We start from the raw sequence: 22,583 nt of genomic DNA, 5'->3' as shown, positions 1-22,583 counted from the left end.
TTACCTGTAAAATGTGATACTGGAGTAGAGTATTTTTGTTCTTTCTCTTACACAAGAGCTAGCAAATCAGGACAGGTGATCCAGGTTCTGGAGCTCCACCAAGGCAGTTCTATTTCCTATTTAGAATCAGCCTGAGTCTCTCCAGCCTGGCTTATCATTGAGCCATCAGCTCCAGGTCACTGGGAATTCCCTCACAATCACCTAGTGGTCTTTGAGGGATTTGAGGATATCCAGAGCAGAATTGTGTCAGGCTGACAAGAGTGGTTAATTCTGCTTCTTTCTTAGTGTAAGAGAAATGAATCATCCTGTTTGCTCATCCCCTCATACAAGAGGTGTCTGGTTGGTACCCAAATGAGAGTTTCTCCAGTTTCCTGGTACTGGGATGATAAACAAGGAGGAGATCTGGAGACCCAAATAGATAAACTAGTTGCTTCCATTTCATATGGCCATTAAAATAAAGCATGAATCAGCCATGGTTCCTACAACCCAGAAACTTTAGACTAGCAACTGGATAAATACTTGAATTATGCATCATATGGTTGGTATAACAAATAGATATGTCCAAAATATTGGGCATTATTTGCCGCTTTGTATTGTTGTGACTTCTGATGTCTATACTTGAAAGGATATTTATGAACCAAAGAATTGTTATAATTTCTTTTTTTTTTTTTTTTGATATGGGGTCTCCCTCTGTCACCCACGCTGGAGTTCAGTGGCAGTCTCGACTCACCACAAACTCTGCCATTTGGGTTCAAGTGATTCTCCTGCCTCAGCCTCCCAAATAGCTGGGATTACAGGTGCCTGCCACCACACCCAGCTAATTTTTGTAATTTTGGTAGAGACAGGGTTTCAAAATCTTGGTTAGTCTGGTCTTGAACTCCTGACCTCGTGATCCACCTACCTCAGCTTCCCAAAGTGTTGAGATTACGGGCATGAGCCACCAGGCCCAGCCGTATTTCCATTTCTTTCATCCTGTTAAGTGTACATATTTGTTTCCTAATAAACTTACCCTAGGAAACCTTAAGGGATTTGTTAAAATTGCATATTAGCATATAATATAAAGTTGACAGGGCAGTGGCTAGAAAAGACTAAAATTACACAGACTCTGGGATTTAAGTTTCTTTTAGGTAAGCTTAGAAAAATCAAAACTGGAAATACCCCAGTGGCATACAGAACAGAAATCTACATAGGGTCCACTTCCTGACCCAGTTCTGTTGAGAGTCACCCATTTTGGAGGCCTTAGTTAGGTCTGACCCTACCCCTGGAGTCTTGCCTCACAGAACTGTGTAGAAGAGGTCAGAGTTTTGGCTGGTGAATCCTGTTGTCTTTCTAGAGCTGGTGCTTACAATTTCCTGAAATCCAAAAGCAGATAAATGGGAAAAATAAATTATGTGTTGTAGGGTCTTAGTTTTTAAATTTTCTATTAAAACCAGTGTTTGCAGAGACATTCTATTTAGGAACTTGTTTTCCATTCCTGCATATCCAGTAATTGCTCCACAAGTCACAAAAATGTAAATATAAACAGAATAAAATTTTCTCTGAACTACATTAAACTCTTGCTTTCCATATTTCTTTCATCTGTCTATAGTTTTAATTGTTTACAGTTTTTTTTAACAAATTTGATGGCAGAGAAACAGAAGAAGCAATAAAAATGCTGGGCCCTTTACCTAAATCCTGAAAATTATTATACACTTAGTACCAGCTCCCAGGGTGTTATGAGAATTAAGTCACATAATGTGTTATGCCCAGCACAGTGCTCTTTATCATACTCTTGAGCACATGGTACCTGTTTAATAAACATTGCATTAGTACATGTGTACATGTTGTTTTTTAAATCCAGACTTATTCAGACATTGCTGCCTTCTGTTTTTTCTGTAAACTTTAAAGAACCAGCAAAGGATATAAAACTTTTGGATGGAGATGGGTTGTCCTTATTTGTACGAGAAGTATTTGGTTGTGACAAGAGTGCTAAGTGTAAGAGACCCTGTGCTGTACCTGCTTCTCTAACTAATGCTAATGCGCCAAGGGGCGGGGGAGTGACATCTGCATTGACAGGGGACTTGTTTAAAACACCCATTCATGGACCCTTTTCAAACCTCCAGAGTCACATTACATAAATTGGGGCCAAAATTACCAAGTGATTTATAAGCTCATTAAAGCTTGAGAGAAAATGCTTAGCTCCGTGATTATCAGCCCAGGCTTCTCATTAGAATCACATGGCCAATTTGCAGAAATTCCTTGGTTCCTCCCCACAGCTTCTGTTTATTGTTGTGGGTGGAAGCATCCATGTTGTTTTAATGAAGTCCCTTATGTGATTCTAAGATGAGACCAGAACCAAGTATGAGGGGTTCAAAATACATTCATGAGAGTTAAGTTCCACCTTTGCCCTAAAGGGTGGTCACAGGGCCTGTTCTGTTTGAGTTTGGTAGGGACAGGTCAGTGTGGCGCTTATTTCCATTACTGCAGCAGAAATGGCTGTTGTCCGTGGTGGGCGAGAGCATCTGAGGACAGGAAGGAGAAATTTATATTTTTATCTTCATGGAGCAGCTCATTGTTCTTGAATATCTTCTGTTGTAAAGGACAGAAATGGGTGGACTTTTTCTGTCTTTGTTTTTCTGCCAGTTGATGTTATGCTAGCAGGTAAACGTGGTACTGACACCTTTAAAGACATAGTCTCAAGATAACAGGTGTAATTTGTCTAGAGAATCTCATCTGAGAAGGAATCCAGAGAAGGAGGAGAAAGAAAAAAAGTGGCTTTTCTTCAGGTAAACGTGTCAGATGAAGAGCTGTGTCCACTCTGCCTCCTGGACTGCCATGCGTTTAGTACTCACAAACCTTTACCTCTCTACTTGTGTTTTTCCTCCCTAATGAGTTTGGTTTAATTACTTCTTTAAATTCTTAGGATAGTCAAGAGTCTCTGAAAAATATTTCTTTCCTATATTTCAGAGCCTTCTCCTTATTCTCTGCATCATAGCTTCTTATATGCCATGCAGAATTCTCAGCAAGAATTTATGATCTGCAATATTAAAAATGTTCCCTTTGTGGCTGTTGAACATGGAAAGATGTGGATACCTAAGATTTCTATTGGGGAAAACTGTGGTCCTTAGTAAAGATGTAGAACATGTAATGTTGAGGCTCCAGCTGTGTGTTCCATGAGCTCTATGCAGAACAGGATTAAGAAAATGCTTATTTAGGCCAGGTTCCCTGGCTCACGCCTATAATCCCAGCACTTTGGGAGGCTGAGGCAGGTGGATCACGCAGGAGATCGAGACCATCCTGGCTAACATGGCGAAACTGTCTCTACTAAAATACAAAAAATTAGCTGGGCGTGGTGGCAGGCGCCTGTAGTCCCAGCTACTTGGGAGGCTGAGGCAGGAGAATGGCGTGAACCCGGGAGGCGGAGCTTGCAGTGAACCAAGATTGCGCCACTGCACTCCAGCCTGGGCGACAGAGCGAGACTCCGTCTCAAAATAAAAAATAAATAAAGAAAGAAAATGCTTATTTAAATGGGATGACATTTATTACCCAGAAAGTTCTGAAAAAAATTATTAGGAGATACCTGCTCTTTAGGATGCTAAATGAAGCCTACTTAAAATTACTACTAAAAGTTACAGAACATAGCAGTCGTCTGTATTTTAAAGTTTGTATACAACTGATGATTCTTTTTTTTTTTTTTTTGACATGGAGTCTGGCTTTGTCACCAAGGCTGGAGTGCAGTGGCATGATCTTGGCTCACCGCAACCTTCACCTCCCAGGTTCAAGCAATTCTGCCTTAGCATGCTGAGTAGCCAGGATTACAGGTGCTTGCCACCCGGCTAATTTTTGTATTTTTAGTAGAGACAGGGTTATACCATGTTAGTCACGCTGGTCTCGAACTCCTGACCTTGTGATCCTCCCGCTGCAGCCTCCCAAATTGCTATCACAGGCATCAGCCACCGTGCCTGGCCTAAAACTGATGTTTATGGTTACATTCAGACTATAATTTACTTTTTTGGGGAGGAGTATTTCAACAGTGATGCTGTGTTCTTCTGTGTGCATTAGCACATCATAAAAATTTGTCCTAGGCCAGGCGCGGTGGCTCACGCCTGTAATCCCAGCACTTTGGGAGGCCGAGGTGGGTGGATCACGAGGTCAGGAGATGGAAACCATCCTGGTTAACATGGTGAAACCCTGTCTCTACTAAAAATACAAAAAATTTAGCCGGGCATGGTGGCGGGCGCCTGTAGTCCCAGCTACTTGGGAGGCTGAGGCAGGAGAATGGCGTGAACCTTGGAGGTGGAGCTTGTAGTGAGCCGAGACTGTGCCACTGCACTCCAGCCTGGGCGACAGAGCCAGACTCCGTCTCAAAAAAAAAAAAAAAAAAAAAAAACATGGTCCTAGTGCAGTTAACAGTGAATGCATTAACCATTAATTAATTGGTTAAAGATCTCTCCAACATATTGTTTTCACTATAGAGTTAATTATTTTTCCTCTTTATTATTAAGTATCTTCATGCAGCTGATGTGCATAAACCATCACATTTAATCTGGCAACTGTCCTTATTTTTTTTTCTACACGTTTCTTTGGTAAATGAAGGCTATTATGTTTGTTTACAGGCTAGAAAAAGTAGGAAAAACACAGGCTCTTCCACTTACTAAATGTTTGACAAAATATCCTTCTTGGGCCAAAGACATTGGCATTACTGGTGAGCTTGTTAGAAATTCACAAAATTGGCCAGGCGTGGTGTCTCCACCTGTAATCCCAACACTTTAGGAGGCCAAAGTGGGCAGATCACCTGCGGTAGGGAGTTCAAGAGAAACACCATCTCTACTAAAACTACAAAAAAAATTACCGGGTGTGGTGAAGCATGCCTGTAATCCCAGCTACTCGGGAGGCAGAGGCAGGAGAATTGCTTAAAACTGGGAGGCGGAGGTGGCGGTGAGCTGAGATGGCACCATTTCACTCCAGCTTGGGCAACAAGAGCGAAACTCCATCTCTGAATAAATAAATAAGTAAATAAATAAATAAATAAATAAATAAATCAGACTTTATTCCAGATCTTCTGGGGGGAAAAAAAACCTGCATAATGATGTCTTCAGCTTATTGTACTTATTAAAACTTTAGAGATGCCTTCTAACTCAGCATGTCTTTTCCATCTGAAAAATATTGACAACTCATTCTGTATAATGTAACTATAGCACTCAAAAATTTACATGTTCGTGTTCTTGCCCTTAAATTTATGCTTTATTATCTGGAAAAATACATGAATTGATGTTGTGGATCTTATGCTGCTCTTCTCAGAGTTCGAGAATATATTAGAGAATATTTCTGTTTTGAAATCATTTTATTGGATAATTTTAGTCAGTCCTATAAGTCAGAACCAGTTCTCTTTACTCTCTCATTTCACCTTAATTATCAAATTAAAAATTCCGCCCATGGCCACTTGGTAAAAATGTGTGTATGTGTGTGTGTGTGTTTTTCAGGGACCATTGCAATTTAGAGATGTGGCCATAGAATTCTCTCTGGAGGAGTGGCATTGTCTGGACACTGCACAGCGGAATTTATATAGGGATGTGATGTTAGAGAACTACAGAAACCTGGTCTTCCTTGGTGAGGATAACTTGAGTACATAATAATATACCCTAAAGATTTTATTTATTTATTTTTTGTAGAATTTTTTTAGTAATTTATTCTTTGCATAAAAGAGTTTCAGATCCCCATTTTCCAGAAACTCTTCAGAATTTGTTCATTTAGAAAAGAATTTCTTCAACATGTTTTATCTTAATCCAAACTTTCCATATTCCTGAGTTGAGCTGTATTTTTCACTCTAAATTAGTGGTAATTCCAGAAATTTAGTGGCATAAAATATTGTTGTCCCACCTGAAAATCTAATTGCCACCCCCAATTTTTGATTCAGTAGTACCTGGTAGTAAAATTAAGAACCCTACAAATTGAAAGTATTTTCTAATTATTTAGAAATTTGTTACAACTTAGTATTTTTGTATTAATTTACTAGAATATTTTATCACATCCTCCATGCTGAGCACATTAATAGCTTGTAGTTGGAGAATATAAGCAAGATTTATGTTATTTATTTTTAATAAAACAGGTATTACTGTTTCTAAGCCAGACCTGATCACCTGTCTGGAGCAAGGAAAAAAACCTTTGACTATGAAGAGAAATGAGATGATTGCCAAACCCCCAGGTAGGTGTGAGTGAAAATGAATACAACAGATGACACAGATAAGGGGTCCCAAGGTCAAAGAGAAAGCTAGTCCCTAAAGTGTGATTTGGGGAGCTGTGTTCCAAAGGAAATCGTTCTTGGGCAGCTGTTTTTTTGTTTGTTTGTTTGGTTTTTCTTTTTTAATTTTGCTTACAAAGGGGCATCTTCCGCCTTATGCTTTTAAATTCTCTAAGGATTTTCCTTTTCTTTCAGTGAGCTTCCTTCAAGTTCACAGTGAGAGCCAAAGTCCTCTTCATGACATATAAGAGACTGCACAATCTGGCTGCTTTTCCATAATTTTTGGGTCGCACAAATGTCTGCATGATTTTGAGAAACTAAAATTACTCTCAAAGTTCTCTTTTTGCATCAGATCTGAAATGTCTGAGAATAATAGTTTCTGTTGAATTTTTTTTTGTTCATTTTCCTGCACAGTCCATTCTGTTTTTATTACTATCTAGTCTTGAAATATATAGTTTGAAATTATAAGTATGACGTCCTTCCGCTTTGTTATTTTTCCTCATGATTGCTTTGGCTATTCAAAGTTTATTTTAGTTTCATGTAAATTTTTGAATTGTATTTTCCATTACTGTGAAAATAGTACCACTGCAATTTTAATAGGAAGTTTATGGAATCTATAGATTACTTTGGATAATATGGCACTTCAGTAATACTCATTTTTTCAGTTCATAGACAAAATATTTTAAAATTTATTTGTATCTTTTCTAATTTTTCCTTTTTTATTGTAAAGATTTTTTACCTCCTTGGTTAATACTTTCCTCAGAAATTTATTATTTAAGGTATAGTCAATAAAATTTTTTTTCTTCCTCTATTTTATCAGATAGTTTAAGTGTATGAAACCATAGATATACTTGTATGTTAATTTTATATTTTGCTAATTTACTGAGTGTATTTATTAGTTTAGAGAGGTTTTAATGTACTGTTTATGGTTTTTTAAATATAAGATTGTATGATCTACAAATAGCAGCATTTTACTTATTTTTAAATTTCAATGGATTTATTTATTTCTTTGACTAATTCTTCTGCCCATACTTCCAGTGCTACATTAAAATAGAAGCATTGAAAATGGGCACAATATAGTTTCGTATTGGTGTTTGAATTTGATGTTGCAGACACCTTCAAGTTTTCATAAACTAATTTTAGATTGTAAAGATTTTCTTTTATTGGGCCATTAGGGTGATGAGATGCCCTCTGAATTTGTAGTGAAGAGGGGTTGTAGCTTGGTCACAAGGCTGCTGGGTCTGCACTAGGGTTCACCTTCAGTTGACTTGTTACAGGGACTTGGGTAGTTGTAATTCCCATTTTATTTTTGGACAGACTGCATATCCTTCAGGACTTTGCTCTGTAGGGCAGACACTAGGGCGTGTTTTTGCAGTCAGGTCTGCATATGCTGGGGCTTAAATCAGGATGTGGATGAGTGTGGCTTTCAGTGAGTACCAGAGAGCATTTCCTCAGGTAACTGTGTGGGTTTCTATATAGGCAGAACTGACCATAAACTGTGGCTCATGTAACTGAAACTGAGTCAGTGAACTGTTTCAGGGACGATGGTAAAGGCCAAGGTATGCCGGCCCGCCCACATGGCTGTAAATAGATGCCTTCCTCCAGGTCTCTGGAATAGCAGGACCTCTCCCAGACTGTGGCTTGGGAGGAGTTTGTGCTTGTTACAGAGTAAGTTCAGAATTCTCACTGGGACCAAGTTGGGTGAACCCTATCCTGGTCTGTAGCCAAGAACAGGGGTCCTGTAATTTCCCACCTGAATGAGGGCCTGCCTTCTGAATAGAACACTTCTCAAACTTAAACCTTAACAGTGTTTCACAGCTGCATCCCTGGATCTCAAATCTCTCTTAGAGGCACTTATGTTGGAGATGGCCTCTTGCTACATAACCGAGGCTGGTCTCAAAATCCTGGCCTGAAGCATTTCTCTCCAACAGTAATGTACCATGTAGCTGTCATTACAGGTGTGAACCATAATGCCTGGTTCTCTCATAAAGTCATTTTTGGTCAGGGATGGCTGACTTTTTTTGCTATAAGGGGATATGAAAATAGAGCACTTTTATTTTCATCTTACTAATGTCACTCTCCTTATACATTTTTTCTTTCTATATTCTATTTCAAATTTGTAATTTTAGATTCAGTTATTTAGGATAATATGCTAGAATTTGCATGGTATGCCAAAAGTAAATTAGATAATTAGTAAGCACTCCATATTTATGAAAATAGTTACTAAATAGTTACAGTTACTAAATATAAATATAAATAGTTACTAGTTATAAGTAGTTATAAAATTATGGAATTTTCATCTACTTTCTTCACCTTGTATATAAATAATAATAGTTTATTTCCTACTATTTGTTTTACATATCAGAGAGTCTAACCCTATTCTGCAAAATATATATATTTTTTTCTGTGTTTAACAATGTAAGGCTATTCTTTGCTTCTAAAGTTAGAATACAGCAGTTTCGTTTTGTGTAAGAATAGCATATATTTAAAACATAAAAAGAAACTCCAGTTTCCTTTAAATGCTAATTTATTAAAAGTTTCTCATTAGAATCTATTTGTAATGATACTGCATATTCTCAAAATTTTACTGCTACACAGTGCATGCCAATGATTCAAAAATACCTGTATATGATGAGTACATAATACTAGTTAAAGATTGCAGTTACTTCAACAATTTTTTTTTTTTTTTTTTTTTTTTTTTTTTTTTTTGAGAAGGAGTTACCCTCTCTCATCCAGGCTGGAGTGCAGTGGTGCGATCTTGGCTCACTGCAACCTTCACCTTCCGGGTTCAAGCAATTCTCATGCCCCAGCCTCCCAAGTAGCTGGGATTACAGGCATGTGCCACTATGCCTGGTAATTTTTAGTAGAGATCCGGTTTCATCACGTTGACAGACTGGTTGACCTGACCTCAGGTGATCCGCCCACCTCAGCCTCCCAAAGTGCGAGACTACAGGCATGAGCCACTGCGCCTGGCCTGACAAATTTTCGTAATGATACTTCTATGTGTTACACCAGATTTTATGAGTAAACATTTGTCTTTTTGTTTGAAGTTCTGTATTAGCATGTTTCTTCAATGTAGCTTTTTTGTTTGTTGTTGTTTGTTGTTGTTGTTGTTTTGAGAGGAAGTTTCGCTCTGTTGCCCAGGCTAAAGTGCACTGGCGCGATCTCAGCTCACTGCAACCTCCGCCTTCCAAGTTCAAGCCCTTCTTCTGCCTCAGCCTCCCAAGTAGCTGGGACTACAGGCACGCCACCACCCCCGGCTAATTCTTGCATTATTATTCGAGATGGTGTTTCACCATATTGCTCAGGCTAATCTCAAACTCCTGACCTCGTGGTCCGCCCACCTCGGCCTTCCAAAGTGCTGGAATTATAGTCCTGAGCCACTGTGCCTGGCCTCAGTGTAGGTTTCTTAACATCAGTTTATTGTGCCTATTAGTTTTACTTACGTATTAAAATTTTAGAGAATTTGCAATTCTGTTTGTACACTTTAAGTCCATTTGAGGTTTAAGAGATAAATCGCACGTGTCTATCACAATCAGATTACATATGTGTGTGTGTGTTTATCTGTAAATATGACCCCAGTTTTAGTTATGGCTTATCTTATATTCTTAGCTGACTTTTGATGGTAGTTTTATCTTGTCTAAGTGAGTAGTCATGAAGATAGTCTTCCAGGTCCTGTGTTGCTTTTTTTTTTTTTTTTTTTTTTTTTTTGAGATGGAGTCTCACTCTGTCGCCCACGCTGGAGTGCAGTGGTGCGATCTCATCTAACTGCAATCTCTGCCTCCTGGGTTCAAGCGATTCTCCTGCTTCAGCCTCCCAAGTAACTGGGATTTTAGGCGCCCACCACCATGCCCAGCTAATTTTTTGTATTTTTAGTAGAGACAGGGCCAGCCTGGTCTCAAACTCCTGGCCTCAGGTGATCTGCCCCCACCTTGGCCTCCCAAATTGCTAGGATTACAGGCTTGAGCCACTGTGCCTGGCTTTTTTTACATATTTTGGATATAGATTTATAAATGAAAAACATTTATAACTTTTTAAAATAATGACTGCACCTTTGTTATCCACCAACATTCAACTTAGGTTTCATTTTTATTGCATCATCAACAGATTTGGTGTTTTTAAAAAAAATTTATAGTGGCCATTCTAATGTGTATGAGGTGATTTTGTTTGTCATTGTGTTTTTTTTTTCATTTCTCTATAAACTAGTAATTTTCTGTGTCCTTTCAAATGCTTTTTTTCATTTGTGTACTTTTCTAATAAAAATTTCGTTGTCCATTTCTAAATCAAGTTATTCAACTTTGTTGTTTAGTTTTAAGGGTTGTTTATATATTTTGAATATTAATTTCTTTCACATGTAATATGCAAATGTTTTACCCATTTTCTAAGGGATGTTGTTACTCTTGAATTTTTTCTAATATGCAGAAATTTTGAAGTCTAGTGTAAACTTTTCTGTTTCATTTGTTGCTCAGGCATTTAATTTTGTACCTAAGAAAATGGTGCCAAACCAATGTCTTGTCTTTTACCCGTATTTTTTTCTAAAAGATTTGTTAGTTATTTTATGTCTAAGTATTTTATTAAAAATATATTTTTGTAACATTCAAGGAAATAATCCAACTTTATCGGTGTTGATATTCACTTTTCAACATGATTTTTTGAAGAGATTATTTTTCTCCATTTTGTACTCATGGCAACTTTGTGGAAGATCATTTCATCATACACAGAAGGGTTCATTTCTGAGCTCTCCATTCTGTTCTTTCATCTGTTTATCTTTGTGTCAGTATCACATTGTTTATGTTTTGTAGCTTTTAACTCTAGATTTTATTGACATTTTGTGGAAAATGAAATTTTTTGACCCCTGAGCAAGAATATGTTGAAGAGTGTGTTTCATATACACTGTTTTGAATTTGCCAGTTTGACTTTTGCTTTTAATTCCTAGTTTCATTTAGTTTTTGTTAGAAAACACACAGTGTGTAGTCTTTTTTAAATGATTGTTTTTGTTGTTTTGAGATAAGATCTTACTGTCACCTCGTGTGGAGTGCAGTGGCATAATTTTGGCTCTGTGTAGCCTCAGCCTCCTGGGCTCAAGTGATCCTTTTACCTCAGCTTTCTGAGTAGCTAGGACTACAGATATGCACTACATGTCGGTTTAATGGTTGGTTTGTTTGTAGTGTTCGGATCTGACTACGTTGCCCAGGCTGGTCTTAAACTTTTGGCACCAATGGATCCTCTTACCTTAATCTCCCAAAGTGTTAGGATTATAGACAACAGCCATGACACCCAATCAGTATTTTTGAATTTAATAAAACTTGCTCTGTGTCCTAACAGAATACACCAGATGCAAATAAGAATATTTTGTATTATCTTGGTTTTGACTGGAGAGTTTTGTATGCATCTGTGAAGCCTAGTTGGTCTATAATATGGTTTGGATATCCATGTTCTCCAAACCTCACACTGCAGTATAAATCCTTAATGTTGGATGTAGGACCTGGTGGGACATGTTTGGGTCACAGGGGCAAATTTCTCATGAATGGCTGGTACATTTTCTTGGTAACCAAAAGGTTTACACTCTATTAATTCAAATGAGAGTAGGTTCCTTAAAAGAACCTGACTCCTTCACCTCATACTTGCTCTGTCTCTTACCGTATAATACATCCAGTTACTCTTTATTTTTCACCATGATTTTAAGTTTCCTGAGATCCTCACCAGAAGCAGATGTTGACACACACTTCTTATACAGTCTGCCAAACTGTGAGCCAAATAAACCCCTTTTCGTTATAAATAACATACTCTCAATTATTCCTCTATTGGCAAAATAATTAACATAGTCTATAATGTTTTCTAAGTTTTCTGTTTCTTTTTTTTTATCTGAATTTTCCATTTATTGCAAATGGGGTCTTGAAGTCTACAATGATTATGTTGCTGTGTATGTCTTGCTTCACTTTTGTGAATATTTGCTTTATGTATTTTGGAGCCCTGATGTTATATACACATATACATATAGAAAGATAAATATTATAGTTATAGATTTCTGGTACATCCACTCACTTTGTCATAATATAATATCAGTCTTTGTCTTATAGTAGTACATGATTTAAAGCATATTATGTCTAATTATGACTACCCTACTCAACTGTGGTGACTATTTTCATGGAATATACGTTTTTTCCATTCTGTTACTTCAGCCTATTTGACCGAATGCTAAAATGAGTCTCTCATAGGCAGCATACTGATTGCTTTTTTAAAAAACCACTCAGGCTTTCTATTTCTTTTTCTTTATATAATTTTATTTATTTATTTATTTATTTATTTAGACATGCAGTTTTGCTCTTGTTGCCCAGGCTGGAGTGCAATGGTGCAATCTCAGTTCACTGCAACCTCTGCCTCCTGGGTTTAAGCAATTCTCCTGCCTCAGCCTCCAGAGTAGCTGGGATTACAGGCGCCCACCACCATGCCCAGCTAATTTTTTTATATTTTTAGTAAAGACAGGGTTTCACCATGTTGGCCAGGCTGGTCTTGAACTCCTGAATTCAGATGATCTGCCCATTTCGGCCTCCCAAAGTGCTGGGATTACAGGAATGAGCCACCACGCCTGGCCTCATTTATTTTTGAAATAGGGCCTCACTCTGTCAACCAGGCTGATTTGCATGTCTCACTGCTATCCAGACCTCCCAAACTCAGATTATCCTCTCATTTTAGCCTCTCAAGTAGCTGGGTCACTAGTGTGTGCCATCACACCCAGATAGCTCTTTTGTATTTTTTGTAGAGACAGAGTTTTGCCATGTTGCCCAGGCTGGTCTTGAACTCCTGGGATCAAGTGATCAGCCTACGTTGGCCTTCCAAAGTCCTAAGATTACATTTTATTTTATTAAGTAGTTTAATTAATTTATATTTAAAATGATTGCTTAAAGAAATGAAGTTGTTATTTCCAGTTATATTATTATTGTTTTATGTGTTTCTAGTAGTTTTATTTTTCTCATTTCCTGTTTTACTTTCTTAATTTTTATTTAATTTTGTACTGGCATGCATTATTTTTTATTTTCTTTTGCATACTTTCTATAAATATTATCTTTGTAATCATCTTGAAAGCTGGAGATTACATACATCTTAAAGTTAAAACAATATGTTATAATTTTATAACAACTTCAATTTAATACAAAAACTATGTCTCTACATTTTCCAGTGTTTTATTGATATTAAAATTATTTTGGCCGGGCACGGTGGCTCACGCTTGTAATCCCCTCACTTTGGGAGGCCGAGGCGGGCGGATCACGAGGTCAGGAGATCGAGACCACGGTGAAACCCCATCTCTACTAAAAAATACAAAAAATTAGCCGGGCGTGGTGGCGGGCGCCTATAGTCCCAGCTACTCGGAGAGGCTGAGGCAGGAGAATGGCATGAACCTGGGAGGCGGAGCTTGCAGTGAGCCGAGATTGCGCCACTGCACTCCAGCCTGGGCGACAGAGTGAGACTCCGTCTCAAAAAAAAAAAAAAAAAAAATTATTTTATATGGTATATTAACAAATTAAGGCAGAATTTTTTTTTTTTTTTTTTTTTTTTTTTTTTTTTTTTGAGACAGAGTCTCACTCTGTTGTCCAGGCAGGAATGCAATGGCACAATCTCGGCTCACTGCAGCCTCCATCTCCCAGGTACAAAGTGATCTCCTGCCTCAGCCTCCCGTGTAGCTGGGATTACAGGTGTGCACCACTATGCCTGGCTACTTTTTGTATTTTTAGTAGAGACAGGGTTTCACCATGTTGGCCAGGCTGATCTCGAAGTCCTGGCCTTGTGATTCCCCCCTTGGCCTTCCAAAGCACTGGGATTACAGGCATGAGCCACTGCACCCAGCTGGTTTATGCACATTTACATATTGTTTTTTATATTCTATAAAAGAACTTTAAAGGTTTTATGAATAATCATTTTGATTTTGTTTTTTGAGACTGAGTCTCACTCTATGGCCCAGGATGGAGTGCAGTGAGCACCATTGCACCTGGACTTTTTTTTTTTTTTTTTTTTTTTGAGATGGGGTCTTCCTCTGTCACACAGGCTGGAGTACCATGGCATGATTTTGGCTCATTGCAACCTCCGCCTCCTTGATTCAAGAAATTCTCCTGCCTTGTCCTGCTCAGTAGCTGGGACAACAGGAATGCACCACCATGCCCAAATAATTTTTGCACTTTTAGTACAGATGGTGTTTCACCGTGTTATTCAGGCTGGTCTTGAACTCCTGACCTCAGACAGTCCACCTGCCTTGGCCTCCCAAAGTGTTGGAATTACAGGCGTGAGCCACGGCGCACAACCCCGTATATTGTATCTTGTAGGACTGTGCTAATGGTGATGAACAGTCTCAACTTTTATTTTGGAAAGTCTTTATTTTTATATTCTTTTTGAAGTAAAATAATTTTGAATCGAGTATTACTGGTTAGAAGTTTTTGTTGTTGTTACATCAAAATTTGGGAAGGTCTCAGCTTTTTTTTTTTAAATCTTCAAGTAACCTCTGTATTACTTTACCTTATATTCTAAGATTCCTTTCATGAATACATTGATCTACTTGTTTTACATCCCATGTTTTAATTTTTTTGTAATTTAATATTTTGTGTTATATATTTTTGGGACTGTCACATCACATCAGTTAATTATGTGTTGATTTTTTAGTTTATATTATAATTGTATATAACTATATTTTTTAGTTTATATTATAATTGTATGTAACAATATTTAACTCTGTACAATTTAAGACAGTGAAGAGCAAAATTAAATATGAAAAAGCCATGTATCTATTGCCAATATAATTGTTTCTGTGTTTCTTTGCCTGTATCAATATTATCCCTGTAGCTTTGTGTCACTTGTATGTTTGTTGTGTAGGTTTGGTGTAACAGGTTTTTGTTTTTGGTTTTGGTTTTTTTGATAGGGAATTTCACTGTTGTTATGCAGGCTGCAGTACAATGGTGGGATCTCAGCTCACTGAAACCTCCAACTTCTGGGTTCATGCCATTCTCCTACCTCAGCCTCCTGAGTAGCTGGGATTACAGACATGTGCCACCACACCTGGCTAATTTTGTACTTTTAGTAGAGACAGGGTTTTACCATTTTGGTCAGGTTGGTCTCAAACTCCTGACCTCAGGTGTCTGCCTGCCTCGGCCTCCCGAAGTGCTGGGATTACAGGCATGAGCCACTTCGCCTGGCCTGTAACAGTTTTTTAATCCTGTCTAGGTGAGTAGTCATAAAATCTTTCCCAATTTCAACATCTATTTATTTGTGAATCTATATTAATTTTGTGTCAGAGAAACACTTTTGGATTTGAAGATAATTTAAAAACAATAATTACTCTCTATCTCTTTTAGGTATTATTTATTTTTACATATGTGTTATGTGTCAAAAACACATAACAAAATTAACAATAAAATTTTCTAGGCTGGGCACGGTGGCTTATGCCTGTAATCCCATCACTTTCAAAGGCCGAGGTGGGTGGATCATGGTGTCAGAAGATTGAGACCATCCTGGCCAACATGGTGAAACCCTGTCTCTACTAAAATACAAAAAATTAGCCAGGTGTGGTGGCGCTCACCTGTAATTCCAGCTACTGAGAAGGCTGAGGCAGGAGAATCACTTAAACCCAGGAGGTGGAGGTTGCAGTGAGCTGAGATAATGCCACTGCAGTTTTGCCTGAGAGTTAGAGTGACAAGTATATATTTCTAAATATTCAGTTTGGTCATATTAATTATATTGACATTGTTGTGCAACATCACTAGAATGTTTTTATCTTGCAAAACTAAATCTCACTTCACATTAAACAACTACCGATTCGTCCAATTTCGTGGCACTTTTCAGACACCACTCTGTTTTCTCTTTCTACGAGTGTAACTGCTTTACATATCGCATATAATCTCTGTCTTTTTCTGGCTGGCTCATTTTATTTTGCATAATGTCATCAATATTTATCTTAATAGTTAGACTATTTTCTGCTATTTGAAAACTGAATGAGATTCCAGTATTTTTCTATCTACTGAATGATTTGGTGACAGAAATTTGTATTGCTTTAACCTATTGGCTTTCAGTAACAATGCTGCAATAATTATGTGAAAGCTAACGTATGTGCTGCATTCTGTTTTATTGTTCTGCTTTTTCACTTTTATACTCATACCAAATTGTTTTAATTCTGTAGCTTTTTGATGTGTTTAGAAATCAGAAATTGTAATGCCTCCAACATTATTCCTTGAAGATTATTGAGTACTTTATTATCTCTTTAGATTCCATATACTTTTGGATTTGCTGTTTTTATTCAAAAGTGCAATGAGAAATTTGAAAAATAGTGCATTAATTCTATAGATTAAATTGAACAGTATAGACATCTTCACAATATTACTCCTTTTTCGATTGTTTGTTTTTGAGATGGAGTTAAATTCACCCACCTCGGCCTCCCAAAGTGCTGGGATTACAGGCCTGAGCCACCGCACTCAGCCCAGTTATTTCAACAAGTGCATGCTTAATACTGTGTTGTATCATTTCTAAATATTTTTAAATTTATCAATTATTTATATTATTGTTTTATACTCTAATTCCATTTTTATCATAGAAAGTGATCTATAAAATTTCAGTTTTAAAAAATGTGTTAAGGCTTCGTTTTTGGCCTAACTTGTGGTCTATATAGGAGAATGCTGTATGAGCTATTGAGAAGGCTGTGTATCCTGATGTTGTTGAGGAGTGTTCTCTATACCTTCATTAGAAATAATCGTTTTTTACTGCCTTCTAGTCTTCTGTTTCCTTACTAATATTCTCTCTTATTTTATTACAGAAAGTGGAGTATTGAAATATCCTACTATAATTATATTGCTCTCTTTGTGTTTATTCAGTTTTGTTAGTATTTGCTTTATATAGCTGAAACCCCAATATGAGACACACACACACAAATACACACATGTATATACAAATTTGTAATAAGTTCCCAGTGAATGAATCTAATGTTCTTCTTTGTCTTTTTGAAGTTTTGACTTAAATACATTTTATAAAGTATGACAGTTTTTAACTTAACTTGTAGCTTGTGTAATATTATTTTGACCCCTTCTCCTCTCGTTTTGTTAATATTTACATGAAATTTCTACTTCTGTCTTGCCACTTTCAGTCTTTTTGTCATTAGATCTCAACTGACTCCTGTAGAAAGGCAAGTTGACTCTTGATTTTTAAAATTTTTTAATAAACCTGTTTATTGAAAGTATACCTCTTGATTGGAAAGATAATTATATATATATATATTTAAATGGTTTTCTGAAAGAGAAAAACTTACTGTTATTTTATTAATTATTTTATTTGATTCTTATATCTTTGTCTCTCCTTTTCTCTTTCTGTGGTTTTTGTGTTTTTTTGATTTTTGTATTGGTATGCCTTCAGGATTTTTTAAATTTTCTTTTGTGTATCCATACAAATATTTCCTTAGCGGTACCTTGGGGGATTACATAAAACCTCTAAAAGATCCAACAATATATTTGATTGTGGTAAAAAATAAACTTCAGTTGAATACAAAAATTCTTCATCATTACATCTGCCTACATTACAGCTCCTAAAATTCTCATCTATGATTTTTGAAGTTTTGCTTGTATGTGTGTTTGTTATAAATATCTTTGTATGTATCCTAGTTTGTTTCTTCAGCTTTTTCATGTTTACATCATTTTTCCTTTTAAGAAATTTTTCAGTTATTTTTTGAATTTTTTATATCCACAATTTTTGTTTTTTGCTATTTCAATATTTCTTATTATTATCCTCATTTTTTTCTTTTTTTTTTTTTGAGATGGAGTCTCGCTCTGTCGCCCAAGCTGCAGTGCAGTGGCGCGATCTCGGCTCACTGCAAGCTCCGCTTGCTGGGTTCAGGCCATTCTCCTGCCTCAGCCTCCCAAGTAGCTGGGACTACAGGTGCCTGCAACCACGCCCGGCTAATTTTTTGTATTTTTAGTAGAGACGGGGTTTCACCATGTTAGCCAGGACCATCTCGATCTCCTGACCTCGTGATCCACCCGCCTCGGCCTCCCAAAGTGCTGGGATTACAGGCGTGAGCCACCACGCCCGGCCTATTATCCTCATTTTTATCTTCAGTACCTGTCTGTTTCACTTACCTAATGTTATTCAAATTAATTAATTAATTTATTTATTTAGTTTTTCTGAGATGGAGTCTTTTTCTGTCACCCAGGCTCTGGAGTGCAGTGGCATCATCTCAGCTCATAGCTACCTCTGTCTCCTGAGTTCAAGCAATTCTCCTGCCTCTGTCTCCCAAGTAGCTGGGGTTACAGGTGGCTGCCAGCATTCCCGGCTAATTTTTTGTATTTTTAGCAGAGACAGGTTTTTACCATGTCAGCCAGGCTAATTTTGGACTCCTGACCACAAATTAGAAGGCCACCTTGGCCTCCTAAGTTGCTGGGATTACAGGCATGAGCCATTGTGCCCAGCTTATTTTATTTTTGAGACAGTCCTGCTCTGTCACCCAGTCTGGAGTGCAGTGGTACAATATTCACTCACTGCAACCATCCCCTCCCAGTTTCAAGCAATTCTTGTGTTGTGTGTCAGCCTCCCAAGTAGCTGGGATTACAGGCACATGCCACCGTGCCCAGCTAGTTTTTGTATTTTTAGTAGATACAGGGTTTCACCATGTTGGCCAGGCTGGTCTCAAACTCTGACCTAATGTTGTTTTCCCACCTTGGCCTCCTAGTGTGTTGGGATTCCAGGAATGAGCCACCAAGCTTGACCTGTACAACTTATTGGGAATTTTTTAAATTACTTTATATACATTTTATGGTTGCTTTTGAAAATTTTATAACTTTTTGATGGGGTCATGTTTCTCTAATATTTTCTATTTATTATAATCTTTGAGATTTTTACATTAACAAAATGCTACCTGTTACAATCATTATAATATAGCTGTGTCCTGGCATAGTCTGAAATCAATTGTCTTAACTAGAGATTCTGGGAATCTCAGCTCACTGTAACCTCCACCTCCCAGGTTCAAGCAATTCTCTGCCTCAGCCTCCTGAGTAGTTGGGATTACAGGTGCCCCATCACCACACCCAGCTAATTTTTTGTAATTTTAGTACAGATTGAATTTCATCATCTTTGCCAAGCTGGTCTTGAACTGTTGACCTTCTGATCCACCCACGTCAGCCTCCCAACGTGCTGGGACTACAGGCATGAGTCACCCCAACTGGTCGACAATTTACTTTTAAAGGCACGATGTTATACTGGAGAGCAAAACCAGCTGTGTTGTGTATAAGTGTAACAGACTTTTCTATTCTATTTGGCCATTTTCATTGTGCTCACCTGGGGCCCTTCACAACTTATTTATAAATTTTTTACAAACATATTTTGGTCAGTATGTTTTTGTTAAATTCATATGTCCAGGAAGAAATTACAGCTTGTGGTATTTTCCTGTGTCATCTTTATTATGTAGTTTGTATAAAACTATACAAACTACATATATTTATTTATATTTATCTGAGTCTAGCAATTGAAGTAATGTGTTTTTATTGTTTCTTTCAGTAATGTGTTCTCATTTTGCCCAAGACCTTTGGCCAGAGCAGAGCATAAAAGATTCTTTCCAAAAAGTGGTACTGAGAAGATATGAAAAATGTGAACATGGCAATTTACAGTTAAAAAAAGGATGTGAAAGTGTGGATGAGTGTAAGGTGCACAAAGAAGGTTATAATGAACTTAACCAATGTTTGAAAACTACCCTGAGAAAAATATGTCAATGTGATAAATATGTGAAAGTCTTACATCAATTTTCAAATTCAAACCGACAAAAGAGAGGATATACTGGGAAAAAACCTGTCAAATATATAGAATGTGGCAAAGCTGTTAAGCAGTTCTCAACTCTTACTACACATAAGAAAATTCATACTGGAGGGAAACTCTACAAATGTGAAGAATGTGGCAAAGCCTTTAACCACTCTTGTAGCCTTACTAGACATAAGAAAATTCATACTGGAGAGAAACCCTACAAATGTGAAGAATGTGGCAAAGCCTTTAAGCACTCCTCCACTCTTACTACACATAAGAGGAATCATACTGGAGAGAAACCATACAAGTGTGATAAATGTGGCAAAGCCTTTATGTCATCCTCAACTCTTAGTAAACATGAGATAATTCATACAGAAAAGAAACCCTACAAATGTGAAGAATGTGGCAAAGCCTTCAACCGGTCCTCAACCCTTACTACACATAAGATAATTCATACTGGAGAGAAACCCTACAAATGTGAAGAATGTGGCAAAGCTTTTAAGTACTCCTCTAACCTTACTACACATAAGAGAATTCATACTGAAGAGAAACCATACAAATGTGAAGAATGTGGCAAAGCCTTTAAGTACTCCTCTACCCTTACTACACATAAGAGAATTCATACTGGAGAGAAACCCTAGAAATGTGAAGAATGTGGCAAAGCCTTCAAGCGGTCTCAGACTTACACACATAAGAAATCATACTGGAAGAAACCTACAAATGTGAAGAATGGCAAAGCTTTAAGTACCTCTAACTTACAACATAAGAAAATTCACACTGGAGAGAAACCCTACAAATGTGGAGAATGTGGCAAAGCCTTCAACCAGTCCTCAATCCTTACTACACATAAGATAATTCATACTGCAGAGAAATTCTACAAATGTGAAGAATGTGGCAAAGCCTTCAGGCGGTCCTCATGCCTTACACATAAATAACTGGAAAATCTACAATGTAAAATGCGAAATAAGCATTTCTAACACTAAAAAAATTCATACTGGAAAAAAACCCTACAGATGTGAAGAATGTGGCAAAGCCTTTAAGCACTCCTCTAAACTTACTACACATAAGAGATTTCATACTGGAGAGAAACCCTACAGATGTGAATAATGTGGCAAAGCTTTTCACCTATCCTCACACCTTACTACACATAAGATAATTCATACTGAAGAGAAACCATGTGAATGTGATGAATATGGAAAATCTTTTAACCAGCCCTCAATTTCTAACTAAGAATTGATATGGAATATAAACCCTACAAATATAAAGAATGTGACAAATTTTTTAAGGAACTTCTCAACCTTTATTACACATAATTCATACTGGAAAGAAACCCTAGAAGTGTGAAGAATGTGACAAAGCATATAACAAGTTCTGTCTTTTTTTTTTTTTAGATGGAGTTTCAACTCTTGTCACCGAGGCTGGTGTGCAATAGTACAATCTCGGCTCCCTGCAACCTCCACCTTCTGGGTTCAATCCATTCTCCTGCCTCAACCTCCCAAGTAAGGGGGATTACAGGTGCCCACCCCCATGCGCAACTAACTTTTGTATTTTTAGTAGAGACAAGGTTACACCATGTTTGTCAGGCTGGTATCCAACTCCTGACCTCACATGATCCACCCACCTCAGTCTCCTAAAGTGTCGCAATTACAGGCATGAGCTGCCATGCCTGGCCACAAGTTCTTAATTCTTAAGAGACATGGTGATAATTCATGCTGAAGAGGAGCTCTACAAACCTGAAAGATGTGACAGTGCTTTTAGCAACACCTCCAACTTTTCTATACATAAAAAATTTATACTAGTGTGAAACCCTAGAAATATATAAAATGTGAAACAGCCTTTATATTGTTGCCATATTTGATAGTAAGATAATTCATACTGGCAAAATTCCTACAAGCATGAAGAATGTGGCAAAACTTTTAATCAATGCGTACATCTTATTTCACAGGAAAACTATTATCCTTGAGAAAAATTGTACAAATATAAAGAATATGGAAAACCCATTAATGCCTACTCACATCTTACTCAATGTAAGAAGGTTCATAGTTAATAAAAGCATTAAAAGTGCAATTACTGTCAAAAAATCTTTCAGAAAATATAACCCTTTAAAGTGAAGAAGAGTATTTATTCTGAAGACAACCATTACAAATATACGGGAGGTTTATTGCATACATTTTGTACTACAGGAAAATCCTGAAGCAGTTGCTCAAGCTTTGCTCAACATCAGGGAACTTATATTGGAGAAGAATCCTGCAAATGTAATGAATTTGGAAACATTAAAAAAAAAAAAAAACTACAGCTTAGAAAACACCAGAGTTTATACTGAAATATATTTTTGCAGATGCAGTAAACATGAAAAAATATTTAATTCAAAATTAATTGTATGTAAATATCAGAATTTACAGAATAAGGCACTGACACTTCAGACATTACATTAAATAAGTGTTGAGTATATAAATGAATTCACAACTAAAGTTGTTAGATAAATTATATAAATTTGTATATAACTTTAAAAGATTTTTTGAAGCTTTATAATTACATTGAAAGTATATTTGTTTCCTTGAAAACAATTTTTTTGAAAAGTGAATAATGATGTAATACAGCTTTC

General features: G+C 37.0%; 1 protein-coding gene across 2 annotated transcripts in view; it reads left to right on the top strand.

Annotated features, from left to right (window-relative positions):
• Positions 1-21,515, top strand: part of LOC100584580 (zinc finger protein 626) — a 30,885-nt gene extending 9,370 nt beyond the window's left edge. The window contains exons 2-5 of one of the 2 annotated variants that reach the window (XM_030809419.1): positions 5,463-5,589; positions 6,089-6,184; positions 19,739-20,509; positions 20,964-21,515. In XM_030809419.1, the coding sequence (XP_030665279.1) occupies positions 5,463-5,589; positions 6,089-6,184; positions 19,739-20,509; positions 20,964-21,085 (1,116 nt within the window). In that variant the 3' untranslated portion in view covers positions 21,086-21,515. Of the gene's footprint in view, positions 1-5,462; positions 5,590-6,088; positions 6,185-6,415; positions 6,793-19,738; positions 20,510-20,963 lie in introns of those variants that run through there. The other variant, XM_003279987.4, reaches the window with a different exon arrangement.
• Positions 21,516-22,583: the final 1,068 nt, after the last annotated feature.

This window comes from Nomascus leucogenys, chromosome 3 (assembly GCF_006542625.1).
Source record: "Nomascus leucogenys isolate Asia chromosome 3, Asia_NLE_v1, whole genome shotgun sequence".
NCBI lineage: Eukaryota > Metazoa > Chordata > Mammalia > Primates > Hylobatidae > Nomascus > Nomascus leucogenys.
The sequence above is the reverse complement of the archived record's forward strand: the minus strand, read 5'-3'. Positions and strand labels throughout refer to the sequence as shown.